At 41.0% G+C, this 27,101-nt stretch overlaps 1 protein-coding gene across 6 annotated transcripts in view; it reads right to left on the bottom strand.

Annotated features, from left to right (window-relative positions):
- Nucleotides 1–337: 337 nt before the first annotated feature.
- Nucleotides 338–27,101, bottom strand: part of GPATCH8 (G-patch domain containing 8) — an 88,554-nt gene continuing 61,790 nt past the window's right edge. For all 6 annotated transcript variants that reach the window (XM_026658672.2, XM_024205036.3, XM_026658675.2 and 3 more), the window contains 3 exons: nucleotides 18,336–18,479; nucleotides 7,266–7,396; nucleotides 338–6,772 (listed from right to left, as the gene is read on the bottom strand). In XM_026658672.2, the coding sequence (XP_026514457.1) occupies nucleotides 2,896–6,772; nucleotides 7,266–7,396; nucleotides 18,336–18,479 (4,152 nt within the window). In that variant the 3' untranslated portion in view covers nucleotides 338–2,895. The remainder of the gene's footprint in view (nucleotides 6,773–7,265; nucleotides 7,397–18,335; nucleotides 18,480–27,101) is intronic.

The following is a 27,101-nucleotide window of genomic DNA, read 5'->3' as shown; positions in this document are numbered from 1 at the left end:
TCTTAAGAACCCCCTCCCCCCACATGCCAAGGAGGCCAGAGACCACATTTACAAACTGTGTCCTACCACATGGTAGGAAATGCTTGCGCCCACTGAACAGCGAGCACTGGAAGACAGAGGTCTTTACATGATCCAGCAGTTCTTACTAGCAATAGTCTCAGTTCTCCTCTGTTGCAATGAACATTTAAAACAGCTGAAATTCAGACTACTGAGAATGCTAAAAGACGACCCAAATTCCACCCCCAACTTCTCCGTTTATTTAGATTAACCACCAGCTGCAAGTGCTTGTCTTGTGTTTTTGGGAAGAACTACACCATTTTCCCCACAAATCATTGGTTTATTAGAAAGTTTCTTTTCCCTCATTTTACAGCATATATATATATATATTTTATATATATATATCGTATGTGACAAAGTTAAATACAGTCTGTTTATGCTTGTTAGGTTAATTTTTAGCACTATTCTGAAAGTCAACCCCATCCCCCCACTGCAGTGTGTCGGGTGCCAGAACACGCATACTGAATCTAAAAGCTAATGACGCTCAGCATTGAAATATTAACATTAATACTGTATCTGTTAAATATTTACATCAATTAAAAAATTGAGTCCCTTTATTTTAACAGGTGATTTTTTTCAGTGCTATTTGTTCAAAATGCAAATTCTTCTCTTTTTAAATAGCGAGCAATTTCAGGGCTTCAAATCCTTTGAATTTACACCCCAGATTTCTCAGTTCTACAGTGCTCGGGGGGTATGGGGAGGAAAGGGAAGAACAGGAATGCTAGTTATGCTTGTAGCCACAGCATGCTTGTTGCTTCATCTCAGAGCAGGCCTGTCTTGGCCTGGGTCTGACAGCACAGAGCATGGAATCTGGCCATGTTTCCAATCTAATCACAAGGGAGTTACTGTGAACTGTGAGAGAGTATGGAGCCCCGCACATTTGAAAAATGCATTAAACCAGAGACTGGACTTTAACTCCGCCAAACCAAGCAGGAGAGGAGCTCCTGTTTTAGGGCTGATGCAATGGGAACAGCTATTTAGCAGAGGGACTGAACTTCCAGAGTTCGTATTCTCTAAAGTAATGGGGCTGATATGTGAACAAATCCCTTCAGAAAAAGGTCACAGGTGGGAGGAGTCTGAATGAATTAGTGATCAACCAAAAAACTTCACTCAAAATAAAAAGCCACAGTTTAAAGCTAACGGTTCTTTTATCATTGGAATATTGGACTTGTGCCTGATGAGTAGGTAGGGTGACATCTGCAAGTCAGTGGTTCAAACCCAGGAATAAACATGGGCATTTTGTTCTATATGGGACTTAGCCCAATTTCCTGACACTCCTGAATCTGCCATCAGGATCAGGTTGCTATGAAGCTGGCAGCTTAGCTCCAGATCACAAGCATGCAATATATACCTATGTTGCTTCCATCTGTACAGCATTTTACAAATCCAGCAGTCGTCACCTTCCAACGTGATACAATTCATTAGCTGTTAGAGTCATCAGTGTCTTCAATGCACCGCATTTATTCCAAATCTCACATTTTTCTTCTGCAAAATGCTAAATGAAGTTTTTTTTTTTTTTACATTTTATAGTCCATAAAAACTCCAAAAATACATGAGCTTGATAAAATATACATGCTTAGTCATTTTGTATCTAGCTGAAACGGTAAGGTTAACCTTTACAAGTGTCTTATTTCAACTACAGCAAACATATTTACACAAAAGCCACCAGAACAAGTACCACTAAAAGAACTGGCTGTAAAAAATATTATTGCAGTATACTACAAATATGTAACCTTTTTTATATGAGCTACAAAAAGCAGCATTTTTACGTTTACAGAGTTCAGTGCAAGTCTTTACATTTAAAAAAATCCTATAAATTAATAAACAAACATCAATATTACAGAGAAAAGAATACACTTTACATATTCTGGTTAATTTCTCCAGATTGTTATTGGGTTCCAGTCCTCCGTATTGCTTCAACTCAGGAAGGGATTTCTCTTTCATTCTCAATCAAATGCCTCTTTTTTACAACACTTCGGGAGATCGGAGTATGAAAGATCTCTCTCAAGAGTACAGTGGTCAAAGCCTAGACCAAAGTCACAAGCCAGCAATCTGAGAACACCTCTCTGTTTCACACAAAAGGCTTCAGCGCACAGTCCTCACCTGAGAGCAGAATGTTAACGCAGGATGGAGAAGTGCCCAGCTTTGAACAGTTAGCTCTTTTGTTCAGTAAAGCTTTAAAATTAAATTCTATTTCCACCTTCACTGCGTACGTCAGACAGTGGGGGATGTGACATCAGGTACCAAGAACTCTTCTGCAATGTCTGCTAACTGGTCACTGCCCCACCTAAACCAAGAGTGGCCATGACCTTCCAGCAAAATCCTCTTGGCAGGACACAGCTGTCAGTTATTAAATGTTTTATGCATGCAGCATCACTGATTACAACCAGGATTCAATCATGTAGACCATTTTAATTAGATGACCTCATTACAAGGATTTGAGTGAGACAACCATTAGCCAGAGTATGAAACCCTGTATGTAATTTACAAGAGAGCAGAAGGAAGATGAATAAAGATGTAAGAATACAGGAAAAAAAGCCTTTCACAAAGCATCTTGTCTCTCTGAATTTGAGATGAATCATCTGGGCCATGATGATGCTACATAAATATGTTCTCTCAGATGTGGAAATGTGAGAAAATCCCTAATAGTAACAAATGCACACAACATGCACACAACTGAACTGCTGCACCACAGGTATGGCCTTCAAGCCAGAACCCACTTCCTCGGCGGTTAAGAGTGAAAGGAAATTCTCAGATCTCACCTGTCAGCTGGATCACCTTCACCCCACTTTTCGAAATGTGCAAGTCTCCATTCTCGGAGGTTGAGTTACTTTCTCTTCATGTGCCATGACTGGGAGGGTGTTGTAAGTCCTGACCTGAGAAAATGGGGTGCAGCAAAGGGTGAAGATGTAAAGCTGTAGCAGCTGCAGCAGCAGCAGGTCGAGGGGCAAGAAGTGTTGGATAAAGAGCAGCATGGTGAACAGGATGAAAGGTAAAGGGACCTGGATGGAGAGCAGACGCAGGAATGATATGTATGGGATGGCTGGCTAGAAATGTAGCAGGGTGCCCTGGAATAATAGAATGGGTTAAATGGGACAATGAAATGGGTGTCAGATGTGGCTGGGGTATATGATGAACCTGAGCAAGAGGCTGGGGGTGAGGGTGTGGGTGAATTCCGATCGCTGCAGCAGCCGCAGCGGCATGGTGCTGCAGAATGGCATGCTGCACAGTGGTGATGGATGTTGCAGATGCAGCTGCTGGCTGCTGAATGTGGATAGGTTGCAGAGCAGGTGCTGCTGGGGCCAGCGCTGCTGAAGCAGGAAAGGTTTTGACCTGCTTTGCTAGAAGCTGTTGCTGAATGTGCTGCTGAGCTGCTTGCTGAAGCTTACTGTACTTCTCCATTTCTTCAGGTGTGAACGTGATTGGTTGGCTCTCAAGTGGTGCCAGGGAGGAATCTTCTGCTCCTTCTGGCTCTCCGTCAATGCTTGGCTCCCCACTCTGAGTCACGTAACCAGGAAAGTGTTCAACATCTGGAACTAAAGGCATCATGCTGGTTTCTACAGGGACAGGCGGGTTACCACTCTCCACGGGTTCTAATGCATCACCATCATTGGGATCAGAGAGATAGCTGTGTGGCATAATTAGTTCTCCAGAACTGTAGCATTCGGGAAGTGCCTGCGGTTCAAGAGGAACTGGTGGCGTTTCCACAGCAGGTTCAGCAGGTTTCTGTTCTTCCAGCGGTTTGTCCTGCAGCAGCATCACCACCTCCTCCTCCAGCAGAGGCTGGACTGCCAACTGACTCTCCACGCTACCCTGGGGAACTTCCTCAGCCTCTGACAGCTCCTGTTCCTCACCCCTCTCTACTCCCGACTCTTCATACCTCTTGGCATTTGGTTTTCGGATCGTAGGGAGCTTCCCAATTAAAGGGAGAACTGGTTTGTTGCCTAATGAGGGGGGAAGCTTAGGGCCAAAGTACCCCTGTGGAGGATCTTTAAGTTTTATCCCAACCTTGTTTGTCCCTGCTAGCATTTCATCATTAGCACTGGGCTTCTTTTCAACCTTCCTGGACTGAACCTTTTCTAGCAGCAGTTTTGCTGTGACCGAGTTCTTTTCTTCTGGACCACAATCACTTTCAGGAGCTTTCCCCAAGCCAGAACTGCAGCTATTTTGGGGGAGAGAGCCAGTTACCTTTGTTTCATCTCCTCTGCTCTCTTTTTTCAAAGCCCCTTCACTTCGGCCTGCTCTGAAATAGTGCGGAGACTGCGAGCGATATATTTTGGATCTGATGAAGTCTCTTCGCCCAGATCTCCTGTCTTCAGGGCTCTCATGATCCCGAGAGCCCTTTCTTGAAAGAGATCTCTGTGAATGGCTTCTTGTGCTCCGGCTGCGATCTCTGCTGTAGCTCCGACTCCGTTTCCAACTGCGGCCAGTTACGCTTCGACTTCTCCTCTTGCTTCGACTACGGCTGCAACTGCTGCTCCGTGTTCTACCCCGACTTCTTGTTCTTGACCTTCCCCTAGTGTGGGTTCGGCTCCTGCTTCGACTTCTAGACCTGCTTCTACTTAGACTGTAGTCATCTTCTGAGGAGGAGTACTTGTGCCTTTTTGATCTGTGTTTTGAGCTGTTGTAGTCAGAATCCTCTGAGTCATGAGACCTCTTTGAATGACACCTTGATCTGTCACTGTAGTCAGTATAGCTATCATCTGAATAACTTCTCCTGCGACTATACCTACTGTGGTCTGAAGAGGCATCAGAACTCGTTGAGTATGACCTTCGAGAGGACCTGCGAGAAGAATGTCTTCGCCCTGATCTGGAACGGCTTCTGGAGTGGTCGCTACCAGAGTCATAGTCATCACTGTACTGTGACACGGATTTCTGTCGGAAGTCTTTTCGGTGAGAGCCTTCATCACTTTCATAGTCCCCACTACTCTGCCGGCTCCTATGGCTGGACCTGCCAAAAGAAGGAGCAGAACACCGCTTCTTTGAGGCAGATGATGATAGCTGCAGGTCAGTCTTGTGTTTTTTGCTGCTGTGCTCTTGGGAAGAGTTACCACTGTCCTCTTTTTTGCCACTAGTCCCCTCTTCTGCAGAGAGTGCCTTCCGCTGAGGGTCCTGAAAGCAGTGTTTTTTTTTCTGCAGATGGCTCCCCTCCTCGGGCATGTCAGGTTTCAGCACCCGCTCAGATTCAGTAGGAAGAGACGATTTGCTTTTTTTGTGTTTGTGTTTTTTCCGTTTCTTGGGTTTCTCCTCCCTCGTGTCAGTTTTTCGGCTTTTCTCTTCAGCTTCTTCCTTGTGTTTACGTTTGTGCTTGCTGGACTTTTTGTGCTTCTTTTTCTTTTTATGTTTGTGGGATTTCCCAGCCTTGTCTTTTTTACTGGTTAGAGTTTTACTACTGTCATCTGTTTCTTCCACTTTGCTAACGCTTGCCAAGCTGGACTCCTGCTTGCTCTGGGTACCACAGACAGAGACAAGTTTATTTTCTGGTTTTGCAGCAGAACTGTTAGCTGTGCTTCCTCTTTCCTTGCTTTTGCTTAAGTCACTAAATTCTGTGGACTGTATATTTTCCTTAGAAAGACCTAATGTGTCTTTAGGTTTTTCTGCTCCTTTCGCTTTAGCATCTTTGTTACGTGACAGCTTAAAATCAAAATACAAGGGATTACAACTGTATGAAACAGATGGCTCTGCCCTGGTGAATATCAGAAGTTCTGATGGCCACTGCAAAGTAGTGCTTTCATCTTTACTCAAAACTGGGAAAAAGGGTCCCATTGGATGCTTCGGTCCCTCGATGACTTCTTTACAACCAGGGACAGGCTGAGTGGCTTCTTTAGTAGTGTCTTGATCTGGGGGATTGCTTTCTGTAGACAGCTTGCTTTCTTGTACACTTGCATTTTCTGGAATTTCTTTTGCTTCTGTTTTGCTTCTGTGATCTGTAAGTTCAGTTGTACTTGGCTCCTTCTGCTGCACAGTGCACTCGGCTGCCTTTTCTGTGTGCTTGCCAGCTTTGGGTTTTGGAGAATTACTCTTTTTACTTTCATGCACCGTTTTTTTGCTTGCATTTTCTGCTTCCATTTGCTCTGTGGACTTCATGAAAAGCAGGAACTGAAAGTTTGGTTTTACTTTACAATGGGCTGGGGGAATATAATGATAATATTCTGGCTCTAGTGGCACTGGTCCATCTTCTCTTCTCATCTTTTTTAACTTAGATAATGTAGTGGCAAGAGATCCATTGTCTTTTTCGTGCTGGTCATCATCTTCAACTCTGTTGTCAGGACTATTTGTGGTCTCGGCCTCACCGGTCTTCTGCAAAGTCCCTTGATCGGAGGAGGCTCTCTCCTCAGTTTTTGTTCCATCTGCAGGACTCGATTCCTCCACATGGTCCTTGAAAACAGACGCTATAGACTCAAGCTTTACTGGAGCCTTCTTGGCAAAGGAGAATGACACTCCTATCTTCTGCAGTGGAGTTCCCAAATTATTCTTAATGCCAAAACTGATTGCCTGTGTTGCCTGGATTGGCATCTGGCTGCCTGACAGAACAGTGCTGCTGACTTGTCCAGTGTTCAGAATGACTCCCCTGTCCATGGTTATTTCTGTAGCCTGGCTAGAAGTTGTTTGGATGGAAGAACTGCTGTTAGCTGCTGAATCATTATCATCATCACCACCTTCTTCATCTACAGCCACAGTGGTCGTTTTGAACATGGGCCCACTTCCAGGAGCGCTATGGAATGTTTTAAAATAGAGGGGAAGGCTGATTAGAGAGATTCACATAAGATTATAGGTGGCATCATACCTCAATTTAAATAATTTTTCTCCTGCCCATGCTTAATTTTTAATGCCCCCAGGCCTGTTCTTAGCATAATTAAGTATATGGTAAATATATTAAAACAATGGCTTTACACCCTTTTCAGGGTAACTTTTACCCAATACTGCCCAATGTCTTGCATTCTTTAATATTATGAAGAGCTGTGGGCTACATCTGGTATGAAAGACAAATACAACTGTTTTGCATAGTGATTAATTTACTCATCTGAATGTCAATGGAAAGAAGGCGGAGGCCCAAGCTTTGCTATTTGCAAACACATCACTTCGCAATGGCTCAGATGCACAGCAGCAAGAATGATGTACAGGTTACAAGCAGTAGTTTTTGTAACCTTTTTATTTCAGGCGAAACCCATTTCTGTGCTGTCTAGCCACAGATCTCTACCACTCACCATTCAGGTTGCTTTCTCTGCTCAGCCAGTTCGTGTAGACGCCGGAGGGCTCTCTCTTGCTTCTTCTCATCTTTACGTGATCTTGAAGAGACATTGCGAGCAAACTCCCTTTGCTTGAGATCTTTCAACCTCTGTGGCAAGAGACAGTGAGAGAGATCAGATGAAAATGGCAAGTGAATCAGTGCATTAAAGAGTTTCTCTGCTGTAACACTGGAAAGTGTGTTGTCATCCCACCCCACCAACCAACCAGTACAAATTTACTGAGCTAAGATGGAGTGACAGCATCTTAGTCCAACAAGCCAAATAGAACACATTGCCATCCTCCCAATAGTTAAATGGAAAGACAACTGTTGATCACTTTTGGCTACTACTTCATATCTAATATCTGCAATTCCAATCAGTGTTTATACATTTTCTTTAGCATGTACAATAAAGCTGATTTCAAAGCAACAAGCAAATTCTGGAAGGAAAAAAAATGACTTTACTCTGCTGTTCTTGCAAGGTGCAAATATACTTGACAGTGCATGACAGAAGTCTTGATAGTATGCGCCAAAGAATGAAAAGGGATTAGCTAGTGCAGAAAAATTATCCAGGTACATATCTCGAAAAGCAATGTACAAATTACAGTTGGGGAGGCGGGGTGTAACTAGAACTGATCTCATTACGAAAGTGATTGTTTAATCAACAAATGGAATATACCTTTTACCATGAGCAGTAACTCATTTTCCTGTATGTAGTGTTTGGACAGTGTGGAAAAATTTCCAATATTAACAAGAATGCAGCATGGCTTTGCCAGTTTCTTAGTAAGTTCACTGAAAAAAGAATCAGGAGTGGCACTGGATACCAGAGAGGCATGGACTGGAAGCTTGGGGTGGAATGGGGAAACAGAGCTAGGTCCAAGGAGTTTAACATTTTCTTGACCTAGGATGCAATTTTCAAAGCCCCTAGGAGAGCTTGATCCCCAAAGCCCATTAACTTTAATAGGTTGGGTGTTCAAATCCATTGGGCAGCTTTGAAAAAATCTCAGTCTTAAACCTTAGGGAAAAAATGCTTTTCCCACTGATTAGCTTGCAAAAATACACCATTAGTTTAAGAGTGCTGTCCTGATCCACAGAGAAAACCAACAAGCAGCTCTGGCTAAGATTTTCAAAAGGGACTAGTGATTTTGGCTGCCTGTTTTTTAGTGCTAAACCTGAGACACTTTAAAAGGGCCTGATTTTCAGAAAGCACTGAGCACTTCCTCTGAAAAACAGATCCCTGTAAGGTGTGTCACACTGAGCTCCTAAAAATTGGGGCATTCAAAAATCAGTAGTCACTTTTGAAAAACTTTGGCTTATAATTTAACAATTGTTTACTTCAAAATATAACCTTTACCAAAGGCTGATTCTTGATTAGAACAGAACTGCACAGAGATATTCGTCACATGCTAGGATCTGAAAATCCATCAAACGGATCAAGTTTGAGGAACTGATTTGACCCAGTGTAAAGTGAACATTGCTTTGTGAAAAAGATGAAGATTTGACAAGATGGGGGATTCTCTTACCTAATAATATTTACTAAATGTGATTGAGCTATATCAAAATCAGAAGGGAGGACACGCGCACACACACAAAATTTAAAAAAAAAGAAAAAGAAATACAGCTACAGACACTAGTAGAAGGAAACTCACTCTTGTGATCTGGACTCCAAAATTAGAACGATTTGCTTTCAACACATCAGCTGAAAATGTCACATCACAAAGAAAAAAGAAAGTAAAAATATAACAAGAGTGGAAAAGAGAAAAAATAAAAGCAAGCATTACTACACAAGCTCTCAGTATATCTGCAAACTATTATATTGACTAAGGAGCTGATCCATCAAAGCTAAAAGGTTCAGTTTCAGGGGTAAGAGGAAGGGAATGCACGTACATACACACACAGCGCAATGATCCCACCTGGAATAACCGCTACTTTGACCAGGATGAAAAAGGCTTAGGGTTTGGGGGAAGGTAATATGTTAAATAATGAATAGTAAATTTCTTTCTAGAGGAAGAACAGGCTAAGCAATGGTATCGGCTTTTTCATGCTGATTAAAACTGCTTATCTAAATGCTCCAGGAAGTTAAAAGTCACCAACAGCTGGCAAAACAATTTAACTGGGGTTCGATGCCAAGTTTCTGGATTTTTCATCCATTTGGGGAAAAAATGACCCAGCTATTTACAATAAAAATGAATTACAACTTTTCACTTTGTATGAGTAAATGGAGGGTGCAAATACCGAACTCCCAGAAACCCACTGCCATCCTTCAGATGTGGCTTTAAACACCCACCTTTGAAACTTAAAGCAGGCTCACTAGAGTCGCAGGCTCAAATTTGGTGATGTTGCCCACAGTGTAATCTTGTTTTCATTACACACACAGTTTAACCAGACAATTAATGCTTCCTTCAACGCTGCTCTTCCCCCCTTCCCCCCCCAGACACCACCACTTCTGATTTTGAAGTGAGAAATGCAATGCAAAGCACTAGGAAGTGCATTATCACTATACTATACTAATATACTGCAGACTACGTAAAGGAAGGGAATGACAGATAGCGAAGTTGGATCTTTACCTGTGATTTGGGTACACAACAGTAATAACACCGTTTTCAAGAGCCAAACCGATAGTGTCCTAAAGACTGTGCTATCCCCCACCTCCAGAAAAACAATTATCTGATTTTACATAAACTCTACATAACATGTCCCAATCCATAGTGTATTCCAGACGCTCTAGGTATCAACATAAAAACGTCCGTGTATTGTCAACTATTCTCAATCAGTAAGAAAGTCTAAGTAAATATTAGTGCAATGGGAAATTCATTTACAGTATGTTCTTGATAACTATGACCTGTGAATACTGGATTACAGGACACATGGCATAATTCCTTTAATACCAACAGACAATGGTCAGGTTAAACTTCAACTTAATTCAGCAACAGTGTACATTTACTTTATTCACTGGATGTAAGGATAATCTGACTGCTAGCTTTAGCATTTTAAACTCTCTCACAGCACTGCACCATCCTTCTTCAGGGTTGTACCAAATAAGATGTAAAATGAGGAATATTATGTACCGGTAGTTAGTCTCTGGCTCTATGAAAGATGCTTTTTCAAGCAAAAAAGTTTGGAAATAGCCAAAATGCCAAGAAATCTGGCTAAATTGCTAACAAGTTTCACATACAAGTAATCATGAAAAAACAAAAGACCAGTTTGCAAACCTATAAAAACAAATTACTATGGACACAAGATCCAAAAGTCCTTGTTCATAGGCAGTTTGGTAAGTGCAAAACAACTTGTGGAGTGGTCTTATACAAAGTCCTGCCATGGAATGAACAATTAGCCCCTCCTTTCCAAGTCCAGAATTGAACTAAGTAGCACATATGAACACACCAATGGATGTCAGTGGTGTCAATGGAACACACCGATGGACCAGTCAACGGAATTACAATACTAATAAAACCACCCACCTATCCAAACACATAATTGGGATAGAGACAACCAAAACTGTCAAGGCCTAAATCTAGAGGAATCCGTGATTATGGGATGCCAATTTAAATTTTTCAACACACAAGGCCTTAACTTTCACAGAAATCTATTCAATAAACAATCTGCCTTCATTTTTCCATCTAAAATCCCTAAACAAATGCTCATCTAATTGTAAGGTCCCTAAACTCATCACTCCTTTCTTAAATACTGATTAATAAGAGACTTTTCTGTTATGAACTTTACTAAACCAAATTACAATTTCATGCTACAAGAGGATTTAGAGATCAGGAAATATTTTTTCCTGAAAAGAAAGAAAAAAAAAAAAAAAAAAAAAAGGCATGGCTTGAGGAATTGGCTTTCCTAGGAAGCAGCAATGCTTTCCAAGTAGCAAAACATGTACTGACCTACTTCAGAACGAAAGTTACCAGAAAACCAAGAGTATTATTCACCACTTTATTAATCAAAATGCAGTAATGGTTATACTGAGAGATCACTTTCACAAAAATCGCTTAAACTGGCCAATCAAGAAACACACAAGTCTCCAGGCCTTGAAATGAATTTTACCAGAATTTAGACACTTCAGTTAGATAAGACACTCAGATTGCACTGAGGAGATCATCATAAAACACTCTGAAATGCTTCATCCCATGGGATTGGTGGTGTTTTCATCCACAGCCACCAACCTCAGCTTGGATGGAGAGTGTGAATATTTTCATCTGTGACTTAGGTCTTGATCCTGTGCCCACGGAAATCAATGGCAAAACTCCCATTGATTTCAAAGGGGCATGATCAGGTGCTTTCAGAACAGGTTTTCTAGAGCTCTATAGTTACCATAGTAATCTGGTGCACAGAGAGAAGATTGGTAAAGGAGTGTGTCTTATGATGCCATGAGATGCTGGCATTTAAAGCAACTAATTTACAAAATATGCCCACAGACGTCTCGAACTAGCTCAAATAGGCTACATTCCTGGATGATTTTAAATTTATGCTACATACAAGACTCTGGAGATATGCCCATCATAGGCACGTAAGGAAGACACAGTCAAGACAAACAGCTGCTCAGTAGACTAAGAATGAACAATAAAGCCAGAATTCTGACCCATTAAGTAACCAAAGCATTCCAGGCTGAAGTTCACTTTACACCATTTAATCTGGTACTTATTTTATTAGGGTACAAAGACAGTTGAGTCTGCTGAGTATTTATTTTCAGCTCAGAACTCTTTGGACAGAAGGAGAAGGCTAATCTGAAATAAAATCATGCATAGATCTCAGTTGTGGGGAGAGAGGAGAAAAGTTTACTCATGTTCTTTAGCATGTATCTGCCTTCAGATAGAACTCAAGTACAGAGGACTTCACAAAGTGAAGAGAATATCCTGAAGCTACTCGGTGTTATAAAGTAGAGACTCTGGCAACACTAAAGCAGTAATAGTCTGCCCTCAGAATGAAACAAATATCTTAGAACCAACTGAAATATGAGAATGTCGGTGTTTTTATGAAGAAAGGCACATTTTGGAAGGCTCTTTTGTTAGTTCTCTCAGTGCAGTGATGCTCTTCCCCTTGTGTCTCTGCATTTATTCCATATATAACACGGGAAGTTATTTAGCAGAATTGGATCCCCACTACTATGGGCATACTACAGAACTATACCTTAGTCTACGTCACCTCTGGAATTTGTTGCTTTGTGAATGCTAAGAATATCAGCGAAGGGCAACAGTTTTCAGTATTACAGGGTTACAGGTATCCCCTTAGCTTTAGGGGTCATTTTCATAAATTGAAAAAGAAATGCGAAGGGAGACAAAGATGAAATGAGAATCCATGCCTGTGTCCGTCTAACACACAAGTTGATGCAAAAACACTTGTCTTGCTAGATGAGCGTAAAAAACAAGTGCAATGTTATAATCATTTTTATGAAATGAAATACAGAATCTCTAAACGTATGCACAATAAATGACAGACCATACAGTTCTCTCCCAGAAGCGTATACAATACAGAACAAACTCCTGTAAAAGGTTCAGAAAACCAGTATCTGCTGTTATATACTAAAAAGTACACTAATTTTATTTAATAGCAGTTGGCAGAGAGATGAGGACAGTAGCCTGGAAGGGATAGGTTCTCTAGTCGGATCATACTGTTGCATGAGTTGCATTCTATTTAAAGTACATCTGCAATCCTCACACGTGTGAACATTCTGGGGCCCTCGCATTTGAAGACAAGACTTGCCACAGAATACTCAACTCTCCTGTGCTTTTAGGGCACTACACAGGGAGCACTTTCCTTTCTGCTGGGCGGTGCAATGGTGCTTCTCTTACTTGGCACAGTAGCGATGGAAAACTGACTAGTGGATATAGATATGAAAGTTCAGAAAACATTTGATCAATGCAACGTTACAGAATTTAAAAGTTCCTGGAGTCAAATGAGAGGATGATTTTAAACAAAAAAAAAAAAAAGCCAGAAGCTGTAAGATTTAAGAGACTGTTACAGGTTCTGGAGTTTTGAAAAGCTGTAGCGTATGATCATACACAATTCAGAAGATACAGGATCCCTGTCTGACTGATAATCATCAATATTGTATAGGGCCCTAAGAAAGGAGAACATTAATATAAATACAGAATATTTGAGTGCCGAGTCCAGAAAGCTACATGCATCATTCCAAGCCACATAGAGCTGGTTTAATTCAAAGGTGACTGATGTAGCATCACAAAGAAAGGGAGAAATCTGCCACCCCCATAAAACACAAGGGCTTTGGTGCCCTCCCTAGATGCCTAGTGGCATACATTTGAGTTGAGGGATTAACTGCGTGGGGTTCTTTTCTATATCACTAAATCAGCTGCTAGCTTCCAAAGTTTTCCATCTAACCCTTTCTTTTTGAATTTGAACCTATAATAAAAGGCTGTCTTCAGGATTTCTACAGCTTCAGAGGTGGGACAGTTCACACGTAACCGTTAACTTTTGGTTGCTGCACCCAACAGCTCTCCCCTCATTTAGAAATCTCCATTAAAAATTACAGTAACTTTCCATGGTACAAAGCAAAATTAATACTTTTTAACTGCTCTTTGAATGTACTCAAAAAGGCTTAATTTATGAGAGTCATTTTTCCCCTTCTGTATGAATATCAGTTGCCATAACAAGTCTTCTCAAGTTTTTCCTCAGAGGAATTTACTACTCTGAGGATGGGGTTATACTCTTTAAAACATCCATTAAATCTTCTTATTTTCCAAATGTTAACCTTATTTTTAAGGACAAAAGAGTGTTATTTCCCAGATATTCTGGTTAAAAACGTAGAGAATTAAACCAGCCAATGGGTCTTGGCAGTCACAGGAATATGTATTTCACAATTTAATGCACAATTCAAAATCTGAAAAACTGAAAAATTCCAGATAGAGAATTCCTGGTATTTTGAATTTGGTTGTGCAGCTGGAGAACTCAAATATGTCCCTCCATTAACAAACAAACATAACCAGGACTTTCCCTTTATACTTTTAGTGTCGACAACTTGGTGGCAGGTCCAAAATTTATTGGGTAGGGATCAATACACTTACCTATTGTCCCTGATTCGCAATAATCCTGAGTTCCTTCCTGGAATACAAGACAGTGTCTTTATATCTTGGGAATAGAAGGGGATGTAGGGATGGAAGATCTATTTAATAGGGATAAAGTAATGTCCGCTGAGCAGTTTTAGAAATAAGCAAACTGCCATTTTAAATTATTTAAAAGCAATGACTATTCCCAAAGGAAATTTACTCTTGATAGGTAATATGCTATGGAAAATGTAAACTAAAGTTATTGTCTTAAGAATTTCTCCCCCTCACACATCTGTATCGGATCACTGCTGCCAGATATTGCCAAGCACACCAAACTCCATTGACTACAGAGGTTTGGTATATTTATCACTAAGATGTTGTGGGGTCTTGTTTTCCCCAGCAATAAAGCCAAATGGGAAATACAAGTTCCCAGCCTCTGTCATATTCAAGTTTTAGTTGAGAAGAAAAATGATCCAAAGAAAGTATGAATTAGGAAATCAAGTCTGCAAGTGCTTTATTTAATCTCAGTCCCCTATACATTCTGGCAACAGGCAGAAGGTGATTCACCTTAACTGCATCTTCTTTTTTCCTATTGGAATCTCTCTGCTTTATAGAATTAGAAATAAAAAGTCAATCTCGGTTCTAAAATGTCCTCTCTCCTCCACCTTCATTATTTCTTTGGAAGGTAACGATCACTGCTGCCTTTTCCTTGAAGAGACTGCACAACTAAGGAAAAATATTCTAGAAAATGGGAGAGCTTTTTAAAAAAATAATTTTCAGCTTCAACTAAAGGTTACGCAGAACAACTTACACTTGCTTTACTTTAGCACACTAGTCGTCCTTTTGGGCTCATTAACTAACCTTAATAACTACTTGCATAAGTCAATGCTCAAGAAGAATAAATGCTTTTGTCTTCTTCACATCACTTTGCTTCCTTCACTGATCAAAGATGCTTCTAGGAAAGCTGACCTGTCAATATACGGTACCTTCTATTGTCTGACAACAAAACTACAGACTAGTATTTTAAAAGCTATCCTCAAAAAGGATAAATCTGTCCCTCAGAAGTGACCCTACCTTCAATCGTAATTCGTACAGGCAATGGGACATGCTAAGATACAGTTATCTACTGCAAGATTCTATTTCAATTATTCCCAGGCAGTTTCAAATTTGCTGCTAAACTCAGACCTTCTTAACAAGGCCACCTGCACCTTAACACTGCACAGGCCAATCTCCTAACTGTAGCTTGATTTCTTCTGCCTTTAACTTTCTATAGACGACTTCCTGAACTGTTTATTGGAGGATTTCCCATAAAAAAAAAATCTGGAGGTTCATAAGCTCCAGGACTCATTTAATACTGGTGTAACAGCTGCAAATTATCCAGTGGTGGTATCCATTCAGATGGCCAACACCAGAGTTTTTCACCAAAAGCAGAAATCCATTTGTATGGATGAGAAGATTGTGCCAGCATAAAGTTTTCCCCAAGCAGCTTTTACTTCTGCCACCCTGTTCTCGCACACTAGTGGTGGTCAGTTCTCCCACCAGCATGAGGTTGGCCCGTGCTCTGCAGGTCAGTTATTCCTCTATAAGTCTCTCTAAGCAGTGGCTGAAGTATGTCAGTTCAGTCACTCTCCTGTAGATCTCTCTGTTAATTGTTCAGATACACTTATCAAGAGCTGCCATTAATACATCATCACACAAAGATATGGTATTAAACAGGCCCCCCTGTTGCCATGCACTCAAATTTCAGCCAAACTGATGAAAAGTCCAAAGTATATTAAATCCGAAGGGTGCAACAACTCCATCTATTAGCAATCTAATGTGCCCATCAACTTAGTCAAAATAGCCCTTGTATAGCTGTTTTCCATAATACAATAGAAACTCACTAATTTGTACTTTGCTACTCTGTAAACCTCATAATTTACTGCACCATTGTTTTTGGAGAATTGAGGAGTGCTATAGTGAGGTCTCGTATTATTAAAACTTTGTTACTTTTAAAAAAATACTGAATTTATTTAGTATCAAATTCTACACTTAAATGAACGAAGTATATTTTGTGATGCATTCTCCTTGGTTTTAAAATTGTATTGGTTGCTCACTTGCTGTTTTACAAAAGTCAATAACGCACAATACATCTTCCAGTCATCAGCACAAATTAATGATGTTCTATTAGATGTAATATTACAGAAGACCAAAATCCCTCCTCTCTGAGAAGTGATATCTATAGACAGAGTTGTTGTAGCTGTGTTGGTCCCAGTATATTGGAGAGAGAAGGTGGGGGAGGTAATAGCTTTTATTGGACCAACTTCTGTTGGTGAGAGAGAGGCTTTCGAGCTACACTGAGCTCTTCTTCAGCTTGTCTCTTTCACCAACAGAAGTTGGTCCAATTCAAGATATTACCTCACCCACCTGGTCTATCTATAGACACACATTTAAAACAGAAAGTTATGTAATGCCTAAAACTCAATCGGTCTAAAGCAGGGATTCTCAAATTGGGGGTCATGACCCCTCAGCGGCTCGCAAGGTGGTTACATGGGGGTTGCAAGCTATTAGCTCCTTGGGGCTGACAGCTCCCAGCCCCCCTTAAATTACCCCTTCCATTTTTAATGTATAAGGGGGGGAGGGAGGGAGGAGTCCACACTCAGGCTTGCTGTGTGAAAGGGGTCACCAATACAAAAAGTTTGAAAACCACTGGTATGAAGTGTGTGAACAGACTCAGGGCATGGCTACACTTGCAGATGTAGAGCGCTTTGAGTTAAACCAGCCTTCAGAGAGCGCAGTAGGGAAAGCGCTGCAATCTGTCCACACTGACAGCTGCCAGTGCACTGGAGTGGCCACATTTGCGGCACTTGCAGCGGCATTGGGAGAGGTGCATTATCCCAGCATGCAAGTGACTGCAACGTGCTTTCAAATGGGGAGGGTGGGGTGAAGTGTGACGGAGTGTGTTGTGTGTATGGGGGGGGGGGGGGGGTGGGTTTTTGGGGGGCTGAGGGCATGTCAGCATGCTGTCTTGTAAGTTCAGACAGCAGCAGACCTCCTCCTCCCCCCCACACCTCTCTCTCACACAGCATTCCACAGTAATGGTTGCTTTGTCTCAGAGCAGATAAGCATGCCGGCTGTCAGAAAAGGAGCTTTGAAAGGGCATATCCGCATTCCTGCAGCGATTCAAAAACAATGACAAGAGTGGCCCCTTGACTTAAGGGGATTATGGGACGTTTCCGGAGGCTGATCAGAGCGCAGTAATACAACACCTCGTTCACACTGATGCCCAGGCGTTGTAGCCAAGGCACAGCAAACGTTATTCCACTTGCCGAGGTGGAGTACCAGAAGCGTTCTAGCTGAAGAGTCAGAGCACTCTACGTGCCTTGCCAGTGTGGACGGGTAGTGAGCTAGGGTGTCCGGGGCTTCTTTAATGCGCTCTAACTCGCAAGTATAGCCAAGCCCTAAGTCTGAGGCCTGAACTTTTAGTAATGAACGTACAGCAAGATGTCTATAGATATCACAACATAGGCCACCTTTTGAAATTCAATCTGTTTCAACATAGAGAATTTTTTAGAATTGGCCAACTCAGTGGAGTTACAGGACTTGGATATTACTTCTAATGACTTTTTCCTTGCTGCAACGGCCATTCTTATTATAAAACCTATTATGTCACCCAGATTCACAATTCTCTATTCCATTTGAAGTCTAGTATGTGAAGCCAGATATCCCAGTTATTGGAATTCACCATAGGGCCTATTACTTGGACCTCAGAAGCTCCACTGTTCATTTCAAAGCATTGATGAATTAAGTGGGAGCCATCCATACACACCTAATCTCCTTTTCAGTCTGACTGCCGCCTGCTCCTGAACATGGTTAGTTCAAAGCTTAATCCCTTGATGCCATCAGTTACATTTCTTTCAATGAGTATTCCATTGTTGGCAATGGAACACATCTCAACCAAGAGCAGCAAGAAGCTTCCATGGGGATATAGGGACATTCAAAATATTAACACGCAAGGCTCTGCAATGAGAATATCATGGTACTTATCTGCAATGACAGCAGCTGTTTACCTGTTTGTGAGCATGGTCATAAGAGTTTATGTGGTTGTCAAACTCTTGATGTTTTTGATACTGCTTGTCACAGAGTTCACAGTAAAAGTTTGCTCGGAGGTCTTCCAGGGCCTTGGCAATTGCCTTTTCTTTGTCGACATAATCCTGCAATATTAATGAAAGTCAGTACTGTTAAGTTCCTGTAAAATAATCAGTGAAGCTGAACAATTCCATTAAGGAAAAAAGCCTTCCTATGGAAACCTTAACATGAGGCTGGTTAAAATAGAAACATTGTTTTAGAGCAACTTGATACACCCATGTTCTCCTACAAACTAAAATATATGTGAGTGTTGTGAAAACTAACTAGGATACATTCTTTTTTTAATCTGGCCTTTATATGTTCTACATCAGAAAACAGTATTCTTATAAAGTAATGCATTTAAGTGGTCACATGCTCACCACCGTAGAGAACAGCGCCTTCCCAAGGAATTTACAATCTAGAATTTGTGGTTCTATAGCTGGAGACTGACAAAATGTTTAGTACGACTACTTAATAAACCCACCTTATGGCTGCAAATGAAGTGCATCGGATGAGCTGAGCTCACATGAGAAAAACAATTTAAATTTCCAAGCCAATTAATAAAATAATTTAAAAACTGGCAGCTGTTCACATAAAGCTACGACCAAAATGCCGACTGAACCTCCTTAACCTGCCCAAAGATCAACCTCTCTGCTGTGGAACAGAAAACTCCATCTACAAGTACTGACATTCCCTCTGTTTCGAGGGATACCTGGAGCTTTTCTATCTGATCTTAACTGGTATGTAATTCAATAAGGATGAAAACAAGCACAAACTAAGAAAAGCAATGCAGTAACACCTCCAGATCAAGTTCATCCCTGGTGTATTTCTACCAAATTCTATTAAACTATACCAAGAATGAGGATGCCAACTATATGTAGTTAAAGCAAATGAAGTTGTGCCACAGTAGGATGATGGCTGCACGAGAAGGTGCACAGGTAGTTGCAGTTTACCAGAAGTAATAGGGAAACAATTTTTAAAACGAAGATGTATGCACAGCAATCTCTGGCAAAACCAGTCTACAATCAAATGCACATGAATTTAACATCCCGATGATGGTGGTGATTTTTTTGGGTTGATATCTTTGTAAGTGATTAGTTACTACCCCTTAGAGAGGATGGTTATTTTTTGTAATGTGATGATGCCAAAAGGCTCTGGGTCCCATTGTTCCATTCTCTCCTCTCACAGTACAAATCCTAATCCAGCCAATTAATCTCATAGCACAAAGACCACTGTTTAACTCCATGGTGCTCCAACCAGGATTTGCTGGATTCAGCCTAAGGCGGCTTTCCTACTATCCATCAGTGATCTGGACACCAGTTATTCGATGATTAGCCAAACTGGCTGCTGTAATTATTCTGAAATGTAGTTTTGAGCTGGACCTGCTATTGGAAATGAAAGGCCAGTCTGTTACTACCTAAAACCCTGGGCCTACCCATCCTACTTCACAAACCAAATTATTCCAATTGGTACATTAATACTAATGCCAAACCCAAGAATGATTTTAAGAAGTTTTGCCCTTCAGGAGCTGAGAAGAAAGTGTTTATTTTAGGGCTGTCGATTAATCACAGTTAATTCAAAAATTAATCCTGGTTAAAAAAATTAGTTGCGATTAATTGCAGTTTTAATCGCACTGTTAAACAATAGAATACCAATTGAAATTTATTAAATATTTTGGATGTTTTTCTACATTTTCATATATTGTATTCTGTGTTGTAATATACACTTTGATTTCATGTTTCAGAGTAGCAGCCGTGTTAGTCTGTATCCGCAAAAAGAACAGGAGTACTTGTGGCACCTTAGAGACTAACAAATTTATTAGAGCATAAGCTTTCGTGGGCTACAGCCCACTTCCTCGGATGCATATGCATAAGCATATTCTGTTCTTTTTACTTTGATTTCAATTATTTTTTTTATTACAAATATTTGCATTGTAAAAATGATAAAAAAGAAACAGTATTTTTCAATTCACCTCATACAAGTACTGGAGTGCAATCTGTCATGAAAGTGCAATTTACAAATGTAGATTTTTTTTGTTTGTTACATCACTGCACTCAAAACCAAAACAATGCAAAACTTTAGAGCCTACAAGTCCACTCAGTCCTACTTCTTGTTCAGCCAATCGCTAAAACAAACAAGTTTGTTTACATTTACAGGAGATAATGCTGCCGCCGCCTTATTTACAATGTCACCAGAAAGTGAGAACAGGCATTTGCATGGCACTTCTGTAGCCAGCATTGCAAGGTATTTACATGCCAGATATGCTAAACATTCGTATGCCCTTTCATGCTTTGGGCACCATTCCAGAGGACATCCTGATGACACTCATTAAAACAATAATGCATTAATTAAATTTGTGACTCAACTCCTTGGGGGAGAATTGTATGTCCCCTGCTCCGTTTTACCCACATTCTGCCATATATTTCATGTTCTAGCAGTCTCAGATACTGACCCAGCACATTGTTCATTTTAAGAACACTTTCACCGCAGATTTGACAAAATGCAAAGAAGGGACCAATGTGAGATTCCTAAAGATAGTTACAGCACACGACCTAAGGTTTAAATCTGAAATGCCTTCCAAAATCTGAGAGGGATGAGATGTGGAGCATGCTTTCAAAAGTCTTAAAAGAGCAACACTCCGATGCAGAAACTACAGAACCTGAACCACCAAAAAAGAAAATCAACCTTCTACTGGTGGCATCTGACTCAGATGATGAAAATGAACATGCGTAGGTCTGCACTGCTTTGGATGGTTATTGAGCAGAACTCATCATCAGCATGGATGCATGTCCCCAGGAATGGTGGTTGAAACTTGAAGGGACATATGAATCTTTAGCAAATCTGGCCTGTAAATATCTTGCGACTCCAGCTACAACAGTGTCATGCCTGTTCTCACTTTCAGGTGACAATGCTGCCCACTTTTTGTTTACCATATCTCCTGAAAATCTAAACAAACTTGTTTGTCTGAGCGATTGGCTGAACAAGAAATAGGACTGAGTGGACTTGCAGGCTCTAAAATTTTAGGTTGTTTTATTTTTGAATGCAGTTTTTTGTAAATAATTCTACATTTGTAAGTTCAACTTACATGATAAAGAGATTGCACTACAGTATTTGTATTAGGTGAATTGAAAAATACTATTTCTTCTGTTTTTTCACACTGGAAATACTTATAACCAAAAATATAAAGTGAGCACTGTACACTTTATATTCTGTGTTGTAACTGAAATCAATATACTTGAAAAATGCAGAAAACATACAAAACTATTTAAATAAATGGTATTCCATTATTGTTTAACAGTGCGATTCATTTTTTTAATTGCTTGACAGACCTAGTTTATTTCGAACAGGAGCGGCTAACAGGGGAGTTTGGCAAGTGAGTTTACAGGGGGAGTGTGAGCAGGGGCTAGCTACACCTAACATTCTTTGCACTTAAAGGTCAAAACACCGCTTGATAAAAACAAAGCACCAACAAGGGAACAAGTTTTGGGAGTAAAAAGAGAATGCAGGCAGAAGTACAGCAACAGAGTGGGGGCTACCCAGTTTATTGCACCCAATGCAGCATGTATGTATGTATTTGGTGCAAGGAGCTTCTGGCCCTCAGAGACGGTGTACGGACTTTGGAGACCAGGGTGGCTGAGCTGGAGGAGCTAAGGGAGACAGAGAGGTACATAGATGAGACTTTCCGGGACACCGTAGAACGGTCCCACCCCTGGTCTGACAGCCTCTGTGCTGTTGAGGAGGATGAAAGCCTCAGGGAAGGAGAACATCCAATTGAAGCAGAGGGAAACGATCCTATAGTTGGGACCCTCCTCCCAGATGGTGCTGTGGTATCCTCTCGCACTGAGGATACTTCTCCGGGGGAGGGAACTCCAGTTATTATGAAGAGACAGGTATTAGTAATGGGCGATTCGATCATTAGAAACATAGATAGCTGGGTTTGTGATGATCGGGAGAACTGCATGGTGACTTGCCTGCCTGGTGTGAAGGTTGCAGATCTCTCGAGACATCTAGATACTTATATGTAGTGCTGGGGAGGAGTCGGTGGCCGTGGTACATGTAGGTACAAATGACATGGGTTCCTCGTGCAGGGCCAGTTAGACAGGCAGAACTGCAGGGTCTCAATGCGTGGATGAGATGATGGTGTAGGTAGAAGGGGTTTAGATTTATTAGGAACTGGGGAAGCTTTTGGGAGAGGGGGAGCCTTACAGGAAGGGTTCCACCTAAACCAAAACGGAACCAGATAGTTGGCGCTTAAAATTAAAAAGGTTGTAGAACAGTTTTTAAACTAATGGCTGGGGGAAAGCTGACAGGCGTGGAGGAGCATGTGGTTCGGACATCCCTTAGGGGAGGATCTATAAATGGATATTCCCTATGCCCTAATAAGGAGTAGAGGATGGAAAATGATAAAATACAGGGAGGATCTGATGAGAAACAGTCAAATGAAAGAAAGTCCCCATTCAATTACACCATAGAATCACAGAATATCAGCGTTGGAAGGGACCTCAGGAGGTATCTAGTCCAATCCCCAACTAAATCATCCCAGCCAGGGCTTTGTCAAGCCTGACCTTAAAAACCTCTAAGGAAGGAGATTCCACCACCTCCCCAGGTAACCCATTCCAGTGCTTCACCACCCTCCTAGTGAAAAAGTTTCTCTTAATATCCAACCTAAACCTCCCCCACTGCAACCTGAGACCATTACTCCTTGTTCTGTCATCTGGTACCACTGAGAACAGTCTAGATCCATCCTCTTTGGAACCCCCTTTCAGGTAGCTGAAAGCAGCTATCAAATCCCCCCTCAGTCTTCTCTTCTGCAAACTAAACAATCCCAGTTCCCTCAGCCTCTCCTCATAAATCTTGTGTTCCAGACCCCTAATCATTTTTGTTGCTCTCCGCTGGACTCTTTCCAATTTTTCCACATCCTTCTTGTAGCGTGGGGCCCAAAACTGGACACACTACTCCAGATGAGGCCTCATCAATGTCGAATAGAGGGGAATGATCACGTCCCTCGATCTGCTGGCAATGCCCCATCTTATACAGCCCCAAATGCCGTTAGCCTTCTTGGCAAGAAGCGCATACTGTCGACTCATATCCAGCTTCTCGTCCACTGTAACCCCTAGGTCCTTTTCTGCAGAACTGCTGCCTAGCCACTCGGTCCCTAGTCTGTAGCAGTGCATGGGATTCTTCCATCCTAAGTGCAGGACTCTGCACTTGTCCTTGTTGAACCTCATCAGATTTCTTTTGGCCCAATCCTCTAATTTGTCTAGGTCCCTCTGTATCCTATCCCTACCCTCCAGCGTATCTACCACTCCTCCCAGTTTAGTGTCATCTGCAAACTTGCTGAGGGTGCAGTCTACACCATCCTCCAGATCATTAATGAAGATACTGAACAAAACTGGCCACAGGACTGACCCTTGGGGCACTCCGCTTGATATCGGCTGCCAACTAGACATGGAGCCATTGATCACTACCCGTTGAGCCCGACGATCTAGCCTTCTTTCTATCCACCTTATAGTCCATTCATCCAACCCATACTTCTTTAACTTGCCGGAAATAGGGGACAGCCAAAAAAATGACAAGTTTTTAAAATGCTTATATACGAATGCTAGAAGTCTAAACAATAAGATGGGTGAACTAGAGTGCCTAGTATTAAATGAGGATATTGATATAATAGGCATCACAGAAACCTGGTGGAATGAGAAAAATCAATGGGACACAGTAATACGAGGGTACAAAATATATCGGAAGGACACAACAGGTCGTGCTGGTGGGAGAGTGGCACTATATGTGAAAGAAAGCATAGAATCCAATGAAGTAAAAATCTTAAATGAACTAAATTGTACTATAGAATCTCTATGGATAGTAATTCCATGCTTGAAAAATAAGAATATAGCAGTAGGACTATATTACAGACCACCTGACCAGGATGGTGTTAGTGACTCTGAAATGCTCAGAGAGATTAGAGAGGCTATTAAAATAAAAATCTCAATAACAATGGGGGATTTCAACTATCCCCATATTGACTGGGTACATATCACCTCAGGATGGGATGCAGACAAAGTTTCTTGACACCTTAAATGACTGCTTCTTGGAGCAGCTGGTCTTGCAACCCACAAGAGGAGAGGCAATTCTTGATTTAGCCCTAAGTGGAGCACGGGATCAGGTCCAAGAGGTGAATATAGCTGGACCACTTGGTAATAGTGACTGTAATATATTAAATTTAACATCCCTGTGGCAGGGGAAACTCCACAGTGGCCCAACACTGTAGCATTTAATTTCAGAAAGGGGAACTATACAAAAATGAGGAGGTTAGTGAAACAGAAAATAAAAGGTACAGTATCAAAAGTAAAATCCCTGCAAGCTGCATGGAAACTTTTTAAAGGCACCATAATAGAGGCCCAACTTAAATGTATACCCCAATTTAAAAAACACAGTAAGAGAACCAAAAAAGAGCCACTGTGGTTAAACAACAAAGTAAAAGAAGCAGTGAGAGGCAAAAAGGCATCCATTAAAAAGTGGAAGATAAATCCTAATGAGGAAAACAGAAAAGAGCATAAACTCTGGCAAATGAAGTGTAAAAATATAATTAGAAAGACCCAAAAAGAATTTGAAGAACAGCTAGCTAAAGACTCCAAAAGTAATAGCAAAATTTTTTTAAAATACATCAGAAGCAGAAAGCCTGCTAAACAACCAGTGGGGCCACTGGACGATCGAGATGCTAAAGGAGCACTCAGACGATAAGGCCATTGCGGAGAAACTAAATGAATTCTTTGCATCGGTCTTCACTGTTGAGGATGTGAGGGAGACTCCTAAACCTGAGCCATTCTTTTTGGGTGACAGATCTGAGGATCTATCCCAAATTGGGGTGTCAGAGGAGGTTTTGGAACAAATTGATAAACTAAACAGTAATAAATCACCAGGACCTGATGGTATTCACTCAGGAGTTCTGAAGAGTTCTGAAGGAACTCAAATGTGAAATTGCAGGACTACTAACTGTCATCTGTAACCTATCATTTAAATCAGCTTCTGTACCAAATGACTGGAGGATAGCTAATGTGATGCCAATTTTTAAAAATGACTCCAGAGGTGACCCTGGCAACTACAGGCCAGTAAGCCTCACTTCAGTACTGGGCAAATTGATTGAAACTATTGTAAAGAACAAAATTGTCAGACACATAGATGAACATAATTTGTTGGGAAATAGTCAACATGGCTTTTATAAAGGAAAATCATGCCTCACCAATCTACTAGAATTCTTTGAGGGGGGTCAACAAGCATGTGGACAAAGGAGATCCAGTGGATATAGTGTATTTAGATTTTCAGAAAGCCTTTGACAAGGTCCCTCACCAAAGGCTCTTTAACAAAATAAGCAGTCATGGGATAAGAGGGAAGGTTCTCTCATGGATTGGTAACTGGTTAAAAGATAGGAAACAAAGTGTAGGAATAAATGGTCAGTTTTCAGAATGGAGAGAGGTAAATAGTGGTGTCCCCCAGGGATCTGTACTGGGCCCAGTCCTATTTAACATATTCATAAATGATCTGGAAAAAGGGGTAAACAGTGAGGTGGCAAAATTTGCAGATGATACAAAACTACTCAAGATAGTTAAGTCTCAGGTAGACTGCGAAGAGCTACAAAAGGATCTCACAAAACTGGGTGACTGGGCAACAAAATGGCAGATGAAATTTAATGTTGATAAATGCAAAGTAATGCACATTGGAAAACAATCCTAACTATACATATAAAATGATGGGGTCTAAATTAGCTGTTACCACTCAAGAAAGATCTTGGAGTCATTGTGGATAGTTCTCTGAAATCATCCACTCAATGTGCAGCGGCAGTCAAAAAAGCAAACAGAATGTTGGGAATCATCAAGAAAGGGATAGATCACTGGTCTACAATTTTTGAGAAGTCGTCTGCTTCAGAGATAAAATGTGCTATTTATTATGTATTTTGATGTGCTGAATTCAAATATGACAATTAAAACAACTGATTGGCTACTGTTTCTAAGATATTTAAGTTTTTACATTTTATGTCTATGTATATTGTGTAGATAGAGTTTTAATCATAAATTGTAAACCTAGGTCTTTTCATGTGTTTATGGTTGCTTTACATGATAATATTTCACCTGTCCTGTTTATGTAACACTTTAAAAATCAGCAAAAGGGTTATATAAATAAAATTTACTATGAAACAAAAGGCAAAAAACTATTCTGTACATAGTTTAGTCCTATTCAGTGTCTACTCGGCGCTTCTTGGCTTGTCTCTTGTATTCATTAAATGGAACATCTCTTGTCACTGTCCAGCAATAGTCTGCAAGCATTGATGGGCTCCATTTGCCCTGATAGCTTTTCTCCATTGTTGCAATGTCCTGGTGAAATCGCTCGCCGTGCTCGTTGCTCACTGCTCCGCAGTTCGGTGGAAAAAATCTAGATGAGAGTGCAAAAAATGTATCTTTAGTGACATGTTGCAACCAAGGCTTTTGTATGCCTTGAGGAGGTTTTCCACCAACAACCTGTAGTTGTCTGCCTTGTTATTTCCGAAAAAATTTATTGCCACTAACTGGAAGGCTTTCCATGCCATCTTTTCCTTGCCACGCAGTGCATGGTCAAATGCATCATCTCGAAGAAGTTCACGAATCTGAGGACCAACAAAGACACCTTCTTTTATCTTAGCTTCACTTAACCTTGGAAATTTTCCACAGAGGTACTTG

The sequence above is a fragment of the Terrapene carolina genome, unplaced genomic scaffold, assembly GCF_002925995.2.
Source record: "Terrapene carolina triunguis isolate 2854851 unplaced genomic scaffold, T_m_triunguis-2.0 Scaffold495, whole genome shotgun sequence".
In the NCBI taxonomy this organism is placed as follows: domain Eukaryota; kingdom Metazoa; phylum Chordata; order Testudines; family Emydidae; genus Terrapene; species Terrapene triunguis.
The sequence above is the reverse complement of the archived record's forward strand: the minus strand, read 5'-3'. Positions and strand labels throughout refer to the sequence as shown.